A 13,373-nucleotide genomic window follows, 5' to 3' on the forward strand; every position below is an offset into this window, starting at 1 on the left:
GTTCTTCTAAACTCCAGTGAATATAGGCCCAGAGCCATCAAACACTCCTCATACTGTACGTTAACCCTTTCATTCTCAGAATCATTCTTGTGAACCTGCTCTGGACCCTTTCCAATGCCAGCACATCTTTTCTTCAATAAGGGGCCAAAAACTGCTCACAATACTCCAAGTCTTGGTCTGACCAATGTCTTATAAAGCCTCCTTGCTCATATATTTTAGTTCTCTTGAAATGAATGCTAATATTGCATTTTCCTTCGTTACCACCAACTCAACCTGAAAGTTAATCTTTATGGAATCCTACACAAAGACTCCCAAGTCCCTTTGCACCTCTGATTTTTGAATTTTCTCCTCATTTAGAAAATATTTAAACCTTTATTCCTTCCACTAAATGCATGACAATGCACTTTCCTACACTGTATTCCATCTGCCACTTATTTATCCATTCTTCTAATCTGTCTTAAGTCCTTCTTGAGACTCCCTGCTTCCTCAACACTACCCGTCCCTCAACTTATCTTCATATCATCTGCAAATTTGCCCACAAAGCCCTTAATTTCATTATCCAAATCATTGATATATAATGTGAAAAGGAGCAGTCTCAATACCGACCCCCTGTGGAACAATCACTCTTTGCCTCCTGAAAGTGAGCCAATCTTCTATGCATACTAGTCTCTCTCCCCTGTAATACCACGGGCTCTTGTTTAGCAGCATCATGTTTGGCGCCTTGTCAAAGGCCTTCTGAAAATCCAAGTAAGCAACATCCACTGACTCTCCTTTGCCTATCCTGCCTGTTATTTCCTCAAATAATTCTAACAGATTTGTCAGGCAAGATTTCCCTTTAAGGAAACCATGTTGACTTTGGCCTACTTTATCATGCGCCTCCAGGCACCCCTAAACCTCATCTTTCATAATTGACTCCAATATCTTCCCAACCACTGAAGACAGGCTAACTGGCCCATAATTTCCTTTCTTTTGCTTCCCTCCCTTCTTAAAGAATGGTGTGACATTTGCAATTTTCCAGTCCTCCAGGACCATTACAGAATCTAGTGACTCTTGAATGATCATTACTAATGTCTCCACAATCTCTTCAGCTACCTCTTTCAGAACCCTGGGGTGTACACCAACTGGTAGAGGTGACTTATCAACCTTCAAACCTTAGTAATAGCAACTACCCTCACTTCTGCCCCCTGACACTCAGTGTGTCAAACTGTGAGCATTGTTAGACTTTGAGGTTGGAGGTTCCTCCTAAATGGAGGGCTGTGGCCCACGGTGAAATGGGAAGTTTATGAGGTAACATGGGAAGGTGAGAAGAGGGAAAGAAATGATAGTAGACAGGATGGAGGCTCTTGATTTCAACATTGAGGTTGGAAGAACAAAGACTTATAAAGAGCAAGCCCATTCATGTGTTGATTGATGAGGAATGTTCTGCTCTCATCCAAAGGACAATTCCAAGTTAAGAATTTGTTTCTTGATCCTTACAGTGTGCTCAGTGCTATTTGAATTACATTTAGAACATGGAAGACTGAGTAACTCCGCATGTTGCCTCCTGTCCTATAGATTCTCTGCTTTCCAGCAGTTTAGACCCTGTTGCTGAGAAGGTAATCAGCAGTGACACCAAGGCCAAAGGGACTCTCCCCAGCCTCCGCTCCATTCCCAGCAGTGACCAGTGGAATGAAAACATCTTGCGTACCCCTGGTAAGGAAAAACCTTCAGATCTGAATTGTGGTGTACCGCTTAACCTTCTAGTTAGCAGCAAAGCACATCTGGCAAACACACTGAAGATGCAATGTGCAGCAAAGTCAATTTATTCATCAACTAAGAAAGACTTTACAGTTTTTGCTTTCCTAGCTTGAGTAACATATCATACATCTGGGGGAAAATGGTCAATTCTTCAATATCAATTTCAATACATTTAAGCTCCAACAAAATGACATTCCAGGTGACAAAGAACAGTTTAGCATAGGAACTGCCTCTTCAGCCAAGATCTTGAGCCAAGCTAATTAAACTAGTAATTAAACACCTAACTAAACTAATCCCTTCTACTTAGTGTAGGAGAATGAGGGGAGATTTGATAGTGGTATACAAAATTATGAGTGTATAGATAGGGTAAATGCAAGCAGGCATTTTCAATGAGACTAGAACTAGAGGTCATAGGTTAAAGGTGAAAGGAAAACTGAGGGGGAACAACTTCAGTCAGAGAGCCAAAATGGTGAATGTGGGTTCGACTGCAACATTTAAAAGAAATTTGGATAAGTGAGTGGAAGGGAGGGTTATGAGAGGCTGTGGTCCAGTTGAGACCAGCTAATAGTTTGGCACAGACTAAACGGGCTGAAGAGCCTATTTCTGTGCTGTAGTGCTGTATGACCTACACAATGTCCATCTCCCTCCATTCTCTGCACATCATGTGCCTATCTATGAAGCTCTTAAACACCTTTATCATATCTGCCTCCAACATCATCCCTGGCAATGCACTCCAGGGATCCATCAATGTGTGTGAAAAAAAATCTTGCCTCACACATGTCCTTTGAACTTACTCCTTATCACTTTAAATGCATGCCCTCTAGTTTTAGACATTCTGATCCTTTGGGGGAGAAAAGGCCATCTGCTCTATCTGCACCTGTCATAATCAGATCTCCACTCAACCTTCACAACTCAGAGAAAGCAACCCAAGTTTATCCAACCTCTCCTTATAGCACATAACTGATTATTTATTTTTATACTTCCTTATCCATAGCATTCCCAACTTTAATCACCCCCTGAACTGAGTGTCTTGCTGAGGCATTTAACAGTCAGCCACTCTACTGTGGGTGGAATTCCATTGGACAGCAGATTTCATACTCAGAAGGATATTAGCTAACCTGTTGCCTTTTTAAAACAATAATGCAGTAGTTTCACTGTCAATATTCCTGATTCTAACCTTCCATCCTGGATTTATTCACTTAACTGAATAACAATGGAATTTGAACCCAGACCATCTTCTGACGGTCTTCTGATCCAAGCTTCTGGATTACCATCTCAGTATTAACTTGATAGCATACCCGTCTTGTAGCCGCTTGGAGATGTTGATATGTAAAATATACATCCTGGGTCACATAAGCAGGATTAGCTTCATTGTTTTACCTTTTCCAGAACAAGAATCAGAACCAGGTTTATTGTCACTGATATATGTTGTGAAATTTATTGCTTGGCGTCAGCAGTACTGTGCAATACATAGAAAAACTTAATATGACTTAGAAAAAGAAATATAAAAAATAAATAAGTTGTGTGAAAATAGAGCAAAATAGTGAGTTCATGAGTTCATGGACTGTTCAGAAATCTGATGTTGGAGGGGAAGAAGCTATCCCTAAATTGTTGCATGTACGTCTTCAGGCTCCTGTACCTCCTCCCTGATGTTAGTAATGAGAAGTGGACATATCCTGGGTGGTGAGGGTCCAGCAGTAGAAACTTTTAGTTTCAGTGTTTCAAACCAGTTCCCTTTGCCAAGAGAGAATTTGCACTGATTTCTGCATATGTCTGAGTGTCCAAGACCATCAATGGTATTGCTAACCAATATTTTCCTCTGACCTTCCCTAAGCCAGACAGACTTTGACCGCATATTCTGTGACTGAACTTGTCACCTTTCTGTAGTTTGCAGTTCAGAGATGGAGACTCTCTTTCTGAGCCACCAAAGTGGACCAGACTGTTCCTATTTGGGGGTGAGCGTGAGTCAATCACAATCCAGAGAAAATAACCCAATTTTACCCGACCTCTCCTTGTAGCATGTGAGGTTGTTCAGCGATGTAGATTTCACAGTACAGCTCAGTAGGTGACTCTCTCCTTGCAGAAAGTTTTGGGTTTAATCCTTACTCCAGAGCTTTGAGCCCATTATCGGGGAGCACAGAGAGAGTACCCTGCCCATGGAAGAATCAACACTCTGATGAGACATTAAACCAAAGCCCCATGTGCTCTCTCAGCTAGATGTGAAAAGTCCCCTGGCAGCATTTTGAAGAAATGCAGAGCAGTCCTCCCCACGTACTCTTTCCAGCATGTAACCAGTACTGCTTAAACAGAGTAGCTGCATGTTACTGCCTGCATTTTTGTGGAATCATGCTGTGTATTAGTTGGCTCCACTGTGACCCTCCGTTATGCTCTAATATTGCCAGCACTGACCTGATAAGTGAAGACAATAGAAGATCAATCAGAACAGCCACCAAAGAACATACCTCACTTTTGCTGCTGCTGTCTCTGGCCCCTGAAGTTAGTTTGAACCTAATGGATTGCAGATGCTTATTTTTCTGTGGACCAACCAGTCAGAACATTGTCCATATAATAATAAAGGCTTCGGCCTGAGTGCCTCTGCTGCTTGGGATTGTCACCCCTCTTACACCCATGTCTTTCCTGATGGATTTGGCAGAAGGCTGTGTGCAACACAAATAAAACAGAGGAGAAGAGCAGCCTTTGCTAACTCCAGATGTGAAGGGAATCTTCCCATTTCTCACCCATTAACTTGGACTGCATTACCATATTTCATTAAACTTCATTAGGAGTTTGAGGAGATTTGGTATGTAATCAACGACTCTAGCTAATTTCTAAAGACATACGGTGGATAACATTCTCACTCGTTGCATCACTGCCTAGTATGGAGTCACCAATGGACAGGATCGTAAGAGGCTGCAGAGAGTTGTAGGCTCCGCCAGCTCCATCACAGACACAGTCCTCCCCACCATCTTTTAACAGCGGTGCTTCAAGAAGGAGGCATCCGTCATTAAGGACCCTCTCCATCTGGGAAATGCCCTCTTCTCTTTACTACCATCAAGGAGGGGGTACAGAGACTGAAGACCCACACTTAACATTTTAGGAATAGTTTGTTCTCCTCTGCCATCGGATTTCTGAATGGTGCATGAACACGACCTCACTATTCCTCTTTTGCACAATTTATTTACTTTTATTGTAACCTAGAGTAATTCTGATTATGATTCTGATGTCCAAGTAGGGCACTTGTATCCAATTACAGATTCCCTCCCAAAACCCCACTTTGGAGAGCATGTCTATCAAGTACATATATTATATCCTGTCCAAGCTCTTCTGCTGGCCTAAGATAATCAGGCAAGTTCCCACCCCCTGTCCTGTACAGAGGCAACCGTATCCCATGAGAAGCACAATGCTGTCAGCTGTCATATTCCTGCATGTGGCACAGGTCTGCTCTGGGTGAATCACCTTGGAGAGAATCTTGTAATTCACGTTTAGTAGTGACACTATTTCTTTCCCCTTCCCTTTCTGCATCTTCCACTGCACTAATGGTTTCTCAGCAGCAGTTGCTGTTAGTCTCAGTGTGTGTGCAATCTGTTCCCATCCTCCAATCCCAGGGCAAACAGTATTTATATAACAATATGAAAGCATATCAAGGTCGTGAGCATTAATTTGACCTTTCCACATAACATTAACTCACGACATGCAACAAACTTGCCTTCACAATGTGCGCTGTGGTAATCTGAAATTGATTTTGCAGTTCTGTTCCAGCCCAGTGGGAGCAGCTGTTGGGCTACAGAGGCAAATTGGTTAACTGTGACCTCTTCTGGAGAATATCAGGAAGTGCAGGGCCAAGTCATAATGATTCACAATCCCCACAGCTAGAGCAGAGTGTGTACCACAAGATACTGCGGCCTAAGCCATAATGGGCACATGTAAAGGACACTATCTCTTACAGTGCAGTTCATCCATAGAACTGGATCAGTCCAAATCATATGCTTGTGGGGCTCCACCACAAACTGAACATCGTACTTAAAAACACAAAATGCTGGCAGAACTCAGCAGGCCAGACAGCATCTATGGGAGGAGGTAGTGACGACGTGATCCTCCGAAGGTCCAAATCGGGAGGCTTGGAAACGAATACTGAAGCCCGTTGGAGTTAGTTGGTGATCTTCCGAAGGTCCAAATCGAACATCGTACAAGCTGGTTCAAAACATATAAAATGCTGGAGGAACTCGGCAGGTCAGGCAGCATCTATGGAGGCAAATAAACAGCTAACTTTTTGGGTCAAGACTCTATATTAAGATTTGGCCCAAAACATTTGACTGCTTATTCCCCTCCATAGATGCAGCCTGACCTGCTGAGTTCCGCTAGCACTTTGTGCGTGTTGCTCAAGATTTTCAGCGTCTGCAGAATCCCTTGTGTTTAAAATTGTGATTCAAAGTACTATTTTTAAAGCAGATGATAAAACAATCTGGGATACAAACACAATAGGCAGGAACAGGAGGAAGGGCACAAGGCCCTAAGATTCTGCTCTGCCATTCATGAACTGATCCAGTAGCCCATTTAACCTACATTTAAAGTCAAAGTCAAACTTACTGTCATCTGCACAAATCCATGTGTGCATAGGTACAATGAAAAACCCTTGCCACAGCATCACAGTCACATGGCATTGTATAAATAGCATTCACAAGAAAAACATAAATTATATACAATTTTACACTCTGTCCCTCGATTATTTTAAGAGTATAAAGTCTATCTTGCGCTCAGCTGTTGAATAAACTACTGCAGTTCTTGTAGAAAAGATTTACCAGGCTGTTGTGTGGACTTAGGGGCCTGAGTTACAAGGAGAAGTTGCATAGACTAGAATTTTATACCCTGGAACATACAAGATTGATGAGTGACCTTATAGAGGTATATTAGATCATGAGGGCCATAGATAGGATGAACTACATAGTCTTTTTCCCAGGAAGGGGAGGCTAAGAAGGTTGATGATCAGAGGTGAGCAATTTAAAAGTGACATCAGGGAGGTAGCTTCTTCATGCAAAGATTTGGAATAAGCTGCAAGAAATAGAGGCGGGCACACCAGCAGTGTTTAAAAGCCATCTAGTCAAGTGCACAGATAGGAGAGGTTTAGGAGGCTATGGGCCAAACGTGGACAGATGAGAGCAGCTCACTGGATAACACTGCCAGGACTAGCCTTAGTATCAACATCTGATTCAGAATAGATGACTGTTGGAACATCCCACCCAGAACTCCAAATTTATCATCACTCAAAGTGTGTTGATGTATGTTTTAATAATCGGATACAGTTCAGAGATTGATGACAGCACTTCTCGTAGCTTTATAAATGTGGAGTAATAGCTTTCACTTTGAATTTCTCAGATCTGAACTTGCCAGAATCTAAATGGTACGTGTTAAATTGCTACTAGTTTAATCCAACAGGCTTATGCAGCCCAGCACATGGCCATAACAAGGCCCAAGGGAGAAATTGCTTTCCACGCTGACATTTACAAGCCTGCACTTCACCATTACAAGTGAATTATTACCAGTGAAATGTGCATGTTGTAAATGTAGTACAGAATGATTGAAGCACTCTAATCTATACATCTTATTGCCAAAAAATTAGGAGGAAAACTACTTACTATGGAGGGAAAAAAGTTCTTATCTTGCTTAAATAAAGTGCTATGTAGATGGAGTCATAGAGTCATACAGCATAGAAGCAGGTCCTTGACCCAGTTAATCTGCTCATCTACCTACAGGAAAATTATCAATAAGCTGGAAAGAGGGCAGACAAAATTTCTAAGGATGTTGCCAGTACCTGAGGATCTGAGTTATAGGGAAAGGTTAAATAGTTAGGACTTCATTCCCTGGAGCGCAGGAGAATGAGAGGAGATCATATGGAAGTATACAAAATTATCAGGGCTATAGATAAGGTAAATATACGCAGGCTTTTTCCCCCTTGGGTTGGGTGAGACTAGAATTAGAAATAGGTTTAGAGTGAAAGGTGAAATATCTCAGAGGAATATGAATTGGAACTTATTCACTTTGAGGGTGGTGTGAGTGTGGAAGGAGCTGTTAGTGGAAGTGATAGGTGCGAGTTCAATTGTAACATTTAGGAGAAGTTTGGACAGCTTCATGGATGGGGGGGTATGGAGGGCTATGGTCTGGGAGCAGGTACATGGGACTAGAAGAAGACCAGGCTAGCATGGACAAGATGGGCAGAAGGGCCTGTTTCTCTGCTTATAGTGTTGTATGACGATGACTCTACTCCGTGCCAACAAAGAGTTCCATCTAAGCTAGTCTCATTTGCCTATATTTGGCCATCCATATCCCTCAAAACCTTTCCTATCCAAATTTATCAGTGTTGATGTACCTGCCTTCACCACTTCCTTTGGCAGCTTGTTCCATGTACAGACCACTCTGTGAGTGAAGAAGTTGACCATCAGGTTCCTATTAAATATCTTCCCTTTCATCTTAAACCTAAGCCATCTCGTTCTTGATTTCCCAACCCTGGAAGAAAGACTATGTACATTCACCCTACCTATACCCCTCATGATTTCATACACCTTTATAAGGTCACTCCTTATTCTCCTACGCTCAAGTCCAAACCTGTTCAACCTCTCTCCATAACTCAAGTCGCCCAAGTTCCAGCAACATCTGCTGGATAAGCATAACGGGTGAGGCTGGTTCATTGTGGATTTGCTTTCTTGCATGTACTGAACTGGATTAGCTTGGACAAGATAGTTGTGGAAGCAGCTCAGTTATTTTTATAATCCCAGCTGAGGCTAGGATTTCTTGATCAATATCAGTGGGAACAAGTTACAGAGCAAAGTCTTGTTTTTCCCACAAAGCGTTCCACAACCCCAGGTTATCCCAGAGCACTTTACTGCCAATGATATACCCTTGAGCAGTTGTACACATCAAGATTCTAAATGGAGCACAAGTGACCAGACCACCCATTTCAGTGGTGTTGGCTGCGGGATAACTATTGGCCTCAGAGAGGAGGACAAAATGGGCTCTGGTAACCCAGATGGTGCACTGGAAAAGTGAATTTCAGCATTACAGCAGTGAGGATGATTCACTTTCTACTTTTCTTCCCCCTCCCCTATTTGAAGAAGGAACTGGCACAGGGGAAGCTGCATGCAGTCCCACAGGCAGCAAGCTGGACTTGCCTCCCTCGCCCCAGATAAACCGGAAGAAGCACCGGAGGAAGAAGAGCATGAGCAAGGCTGACGGCACGGTGGGCCTAGCAGAAGGTGAGCCCGGCAGCATGCGGCAGGTCACCTGTTTCTGCCTAGCTGCTTCTTTCGTGGAGAAGTATTTTAGCCATTTCTGTGGGTGTCAGTAAGGTGGTGGGAGGAGTGTGGCTGCTGTTCACTATAAACCCTAAAGCCAATGCAACCTGCTTACTGACTGTCTTCTGTCTCAGTGAAATGCTAATGCTGAAGAACTCTATGGGGTGGGGGGTATGGAGGGAAAGTTGTCATGGTGTCGTACAGTTTGACACCAAGGTGCCAGAGGGCCAATTAGGACAATGAAATTCCAGCCTCAAGCAGCTTTGAGACTCATTGAAAGCACAGTAGAAGACCACTTGCCTCTTGCTGCCCCCAGTCCAACCTTGTCTGTGATCCTGTGCTGGCTTATTGCAAGAGCATTCTGTTGAACTGTATTCCCATCAAATATTTCCCTTTTGTCAGTTCCTGTTGACTTGGCATCCCATTCAGGAAGCACATTTCAGATCATAAACCACTGTCTGAAAAGGAATCCTGGTGATGACCATTTAATTAGGTTGCTTTTGTGCCGACTTATTTCTACATAAGCATCCTTTGGGCTATTCTGTAAACTATCCCAATATTTCCCATAGTTGTGGATTAATATGTACACTGTTCAATTGAGACCTTTTCAAATGGCCCCAGAGCTTGCATTGACCAGCAAAGTTGGTCTGTAATAATTCCTTCCAATGTTTAGCCTCATGAGGGTATAAAACTTCATGCTTCTACAGTGACCCAGAGGGTGTGAAGGAAATGCAAGCTTAAATTCATTCTCACACAGTTCATTGAGCTCACGTTTCATGACTGACACATTACCCTGTCATACTAATTCAACTTTCAGTCTCCCAATTTGAATTCAAAACACTGGAACATGCTCTCTTAATTGACCCATGCAGGGTCTTGTTTAAGTCTTAAAGTGACAAGCATCTCCAGTTTGGTTGAATACATGCACTTTCATTGAACATTTAAGCCAAGTAGCCTGAGCTCTGTCCACTCAACAACAATCTTCTATCTTCCTCTTCCCATCCTGTCTCCTGTAAAAATGCTGTTCCTTATTCTCAGTTCTTTCATCTCTGCCGCATCTTTTCCCAGGATGTGGCTTTCCTTTCCAGGCATCAGAAATGTCCTCCTCTTCAAAGAACAGGGTTTCCCTCCCTCCACCATTGATGCTGCCCTCACCCTCATTTCCCAGATATTCACACTCACCCAATCTCCCTGCCGCCTCAACAGGGATAGAGTTCCTCTTGTCCTCACCTACCACCCCATGAATCTCTGCATCCAACACATCATTCTCCAGAACATCCACCATCCTCAATGTAATCCTAACATCAAACAGATCTTTACCTCCCTCTCACACTCTCTACTTCCCACAGTGATTGCTCCCACCATGATTTCCTTGTCCATTTACCCTCCCCATTAATCTCCCTCCGGGCACATATCCCTGCAGGTGACAGAAATGCTACACCTGCTCATTCACCTCTATTCAGGGTCCCAAACAGTACTTCCAATTGAGGCAACACTTCACCCACAAATCTCTTGGGGTCATTCTATCTGGTGCTCCCGATGTGGCCTCCTCTGCATTGGTGAGGCCCGATATAAAATGGGGAACCACTTCGTCGAGCACCTCCGTTCCATATGCCAAAAGTGGAATTTCCCAGTGGCCAGCTACTTTAATTCCTATTCCCATTCTGACATGACAATCTTCTGCCATGATGAAGCTGCCCTCAGGGTGGAGCAGCAACACTTACCATTCTGTCTAGGTAGTCTCCAACTTGATGGCATGAACATCAATTTCTCCTTCTGGTAATTTTCCTTCTTTTCCCCTTCCCCCTTCCCCCCTTCCTTCTGCTTCTATTCCCCACTTTGACCGCTTACCTCTTCTCCTCAGCTACCTATCACCTCTCCCTGGTGCCTCTCCTTCTTCCCTTTCTCCCATGGTCTACTCTCCTCTCCTATCAGATTCCTCCTTCTCCAGCCCTTTACAAATCCCACCCACCTGGTTTCACATATCACCTTCTAGCCTGTCCTCCTCCCCTCTCCCAACCTTTTTATTCTGGCATCTTCCCCCTTCCTTTCCAGTCCTGAAGAAGGGTCTTGACCCAAAACATCAACTGTTTATTCATTTCCATAGATGCTGCCTGACCTGTTGAGTTCCTCCAGCATTTTGTGTGTGTTACTCTGGATTTCCAGCATCTGCAGAATCTCTTGTGTTAAAAATTAATGGGTAATTGGTTTATTATTAGACTTATTTACTTCCCTTAAAGTGACCAGACAGAATAATAAAAACACCTGTCCTTATTAAGCAGCACCTTATTCAAGTTACTTGATTAGTGTCAGGGGTTTTAGTATTATTGTATGAATCTGAAATTTCCAAGAGATTTTAGCTTGGTTGAATTCAGCAGGATGTAAGCATTTACAAACAGTTGGACTTAATGCAGTGAGCACAAGGCAGTATTATTACACTATATGTCCAAATTCATGTGAGATCTAATATGTCAACATTCAGGTCCAGATAAGCTTAAGACAGACAAAAGTCTAAAATTACATTTAACTGATAAATGGCTTCCAGGATGTGTGTTTAACATTAATTAGTTTCTAATTCTTATTTAAGCAATCTTTCTTTTCACAGCGATTAGATTTTGTGATTTATTTTTAGAATTACAGCTAGGAATAGGCCATGCAACACACACAAAAAGAAGCTTATCTGAAGAAGTTTAAATCTTCCCTTCTTTTGTGTGTGTTGCTTGGATTTCCAGCACCTGCAGTTTTTCTCATTTGTGATTGGAATAGGCCCTTTTGGCTTTTCAAGCTGCATCTCCAACAACCCCTGATTTAATCTTCGCCTAATCACAAGACAATTTACAATGACCAATTAACCTACTAACCAGTATATCTCTGGACTGTGGGAGGAAACCAGAGCATCTGGAGGAAATTCACGCATTCCGCAGGGAGGACGTACAAATTCCTTACTAAGAACACTGGTTTGAACCCTGAATTCCGACACCCTGAACTGTAATTGTGTCTCACTAACACGATGCTACTGTGGCACCCATTATTAGAATAAATACATAGGCAGCAGAATTCATCATTGTGTGTTAAGTTGTCCATTACCATGAATAAGGTCATATTGAAGATCTGTTAGTAAGCAAATTGATCCTTGACATCCACTGGGATATATCAGTAATACAACTGGTGAGGTAATACAGTTATAAAGGGGCACATTCAAGTGTGCATTTTGGTGGCAGAACTGTGCACATTTACAAAGTATAGAAATATTATAGAACAATTTCAGAATGTATATTGCATACGTTTCTCTGACATTAAATGTACCTTTGAAGCCTCTGAAACTTTTGAAGTATTATAGAGTCATAGAAAAGTAGAGCACAGAAACAGGCCCTTCAGCCTATCTAGTCCATGCTGAAACCATTTAGACTGCCTACTCCTATCAACCTGCATGGGGACCATAGCCCTCCATAACCCAACTTCGCTTGCACTATTTGTACTGGCAGTTCATTCCACACTCTCGTGACCCTCTGAGTGAAGAAGTTTCCACTCATGTTCCCCTAAAACTTCTAACCTTGCACCCTTAACCCATGACCTCTGATTGTAGTCTCACCCAACTTAAGTGGAAAGCCTGTTTGCATTTACCCTATCTATACCCCTCATAATTTTGTTTACCTCTATCAAATCTCCCCTCAATCTTCTACATTCTAAGGAATAAAGTCCTAACCTATTCAATCTTTCCTTATAATCTTTCCTGGCAACATCCTTGTAAATTTTCTCTTTCAACCTTGTTTACATCTTTCCTGTAGGAAGGTGACCAAATCTGCACACAATGCTCCAAATTTGACCTCACCAACATCTTATACGACTTCAACATACCATCCCATCTCCTATACTTAATACTTTGATTTATGAAGGCCATTGTGCCAAAAGCTTTCTTTCCGACCCTATCTGCCTGTGACACCACTTTTAATAAATTATGGACCTGTATTCCCAGATCCCTTTGTTCTACCACACTCCTCCGTGCCCAGCTGTCCACTGTATGAGACCTCCTCTGGTTGGTCCTACCGAAGTGCAACACCTCTCATTTTTCTGCATTAAATTCCATCTGCCATTTTTTCAGCCCATTTTTCCAGCTGATGCAGATCCCTCTGCAAACTGTCATAGCCTTCCTCGCTGTCCACTACACCCCCGATCTTGGTGTCATTCGCAAATTTGCTGATCCAGTTAACCACATTATCATCTAGATAATTGATATAGATGACAAACAACAATGGACCCAGCACCGATCCCTGCAGCACTCTGCTAGTCACAGGCCTCCAGTCAGAGAGGCAACCATCTACTACCACTCTCTGGCTTCTCCCACAAAGC

The 13,373-nt window shown here is 42.7% G+C and overlaps 1 protein-coding gene across 5 annotated transcripts in view; it reads left to right on the top strand.

Moving 5' to 3' along the window:
- LOC140741309 (arf-GAP with GTPase, ANK repeat and PH domain-containing protein 1-like) overlaps nucleotides 1-13,373 on the top strand; it is a 172,884-nt gene that overhangs the window by 138,608 nt on the left and 20,903 nt on the right. For 4 of the 5 annotated variants that reach the window (XM_073071378.1, XM_073071379.1, XM_073071375.1 and 1 more), the window contains exons 12-13: nucleotides 1,555-1,692; nucleotides 8,844-8,984. In XM_073071378.1, coding sequence (XP_072927479.1) covers nucleotides 1,555-1,692; nucleotides 8,844-8,984 — 279 coding nt within the window. The remainder of the gene's footprint in view (nucleotides 1-1,554; nucleotides 1,693-8,843; nucleotides 8,985-13,373) is intronic. The other variant, XM_073071376.1, reaches the window with a different exon arrangement.

This window comes from Hemitrygon akajei, chromosome 18, assembly GCF_048418815.1.
Source record: "Hemitrygon akajei chromosome 18, sHemAka1.3, whole genome shotgun sequence".
NCBI classification, from domain to species: domain Eukaryota; kingdom Metazoa; phylum Chordata; class Chondrichthyes; order Myliobatiformes; family Dasyatidae; genus Hemitrygon; species Hemitrygon akajei.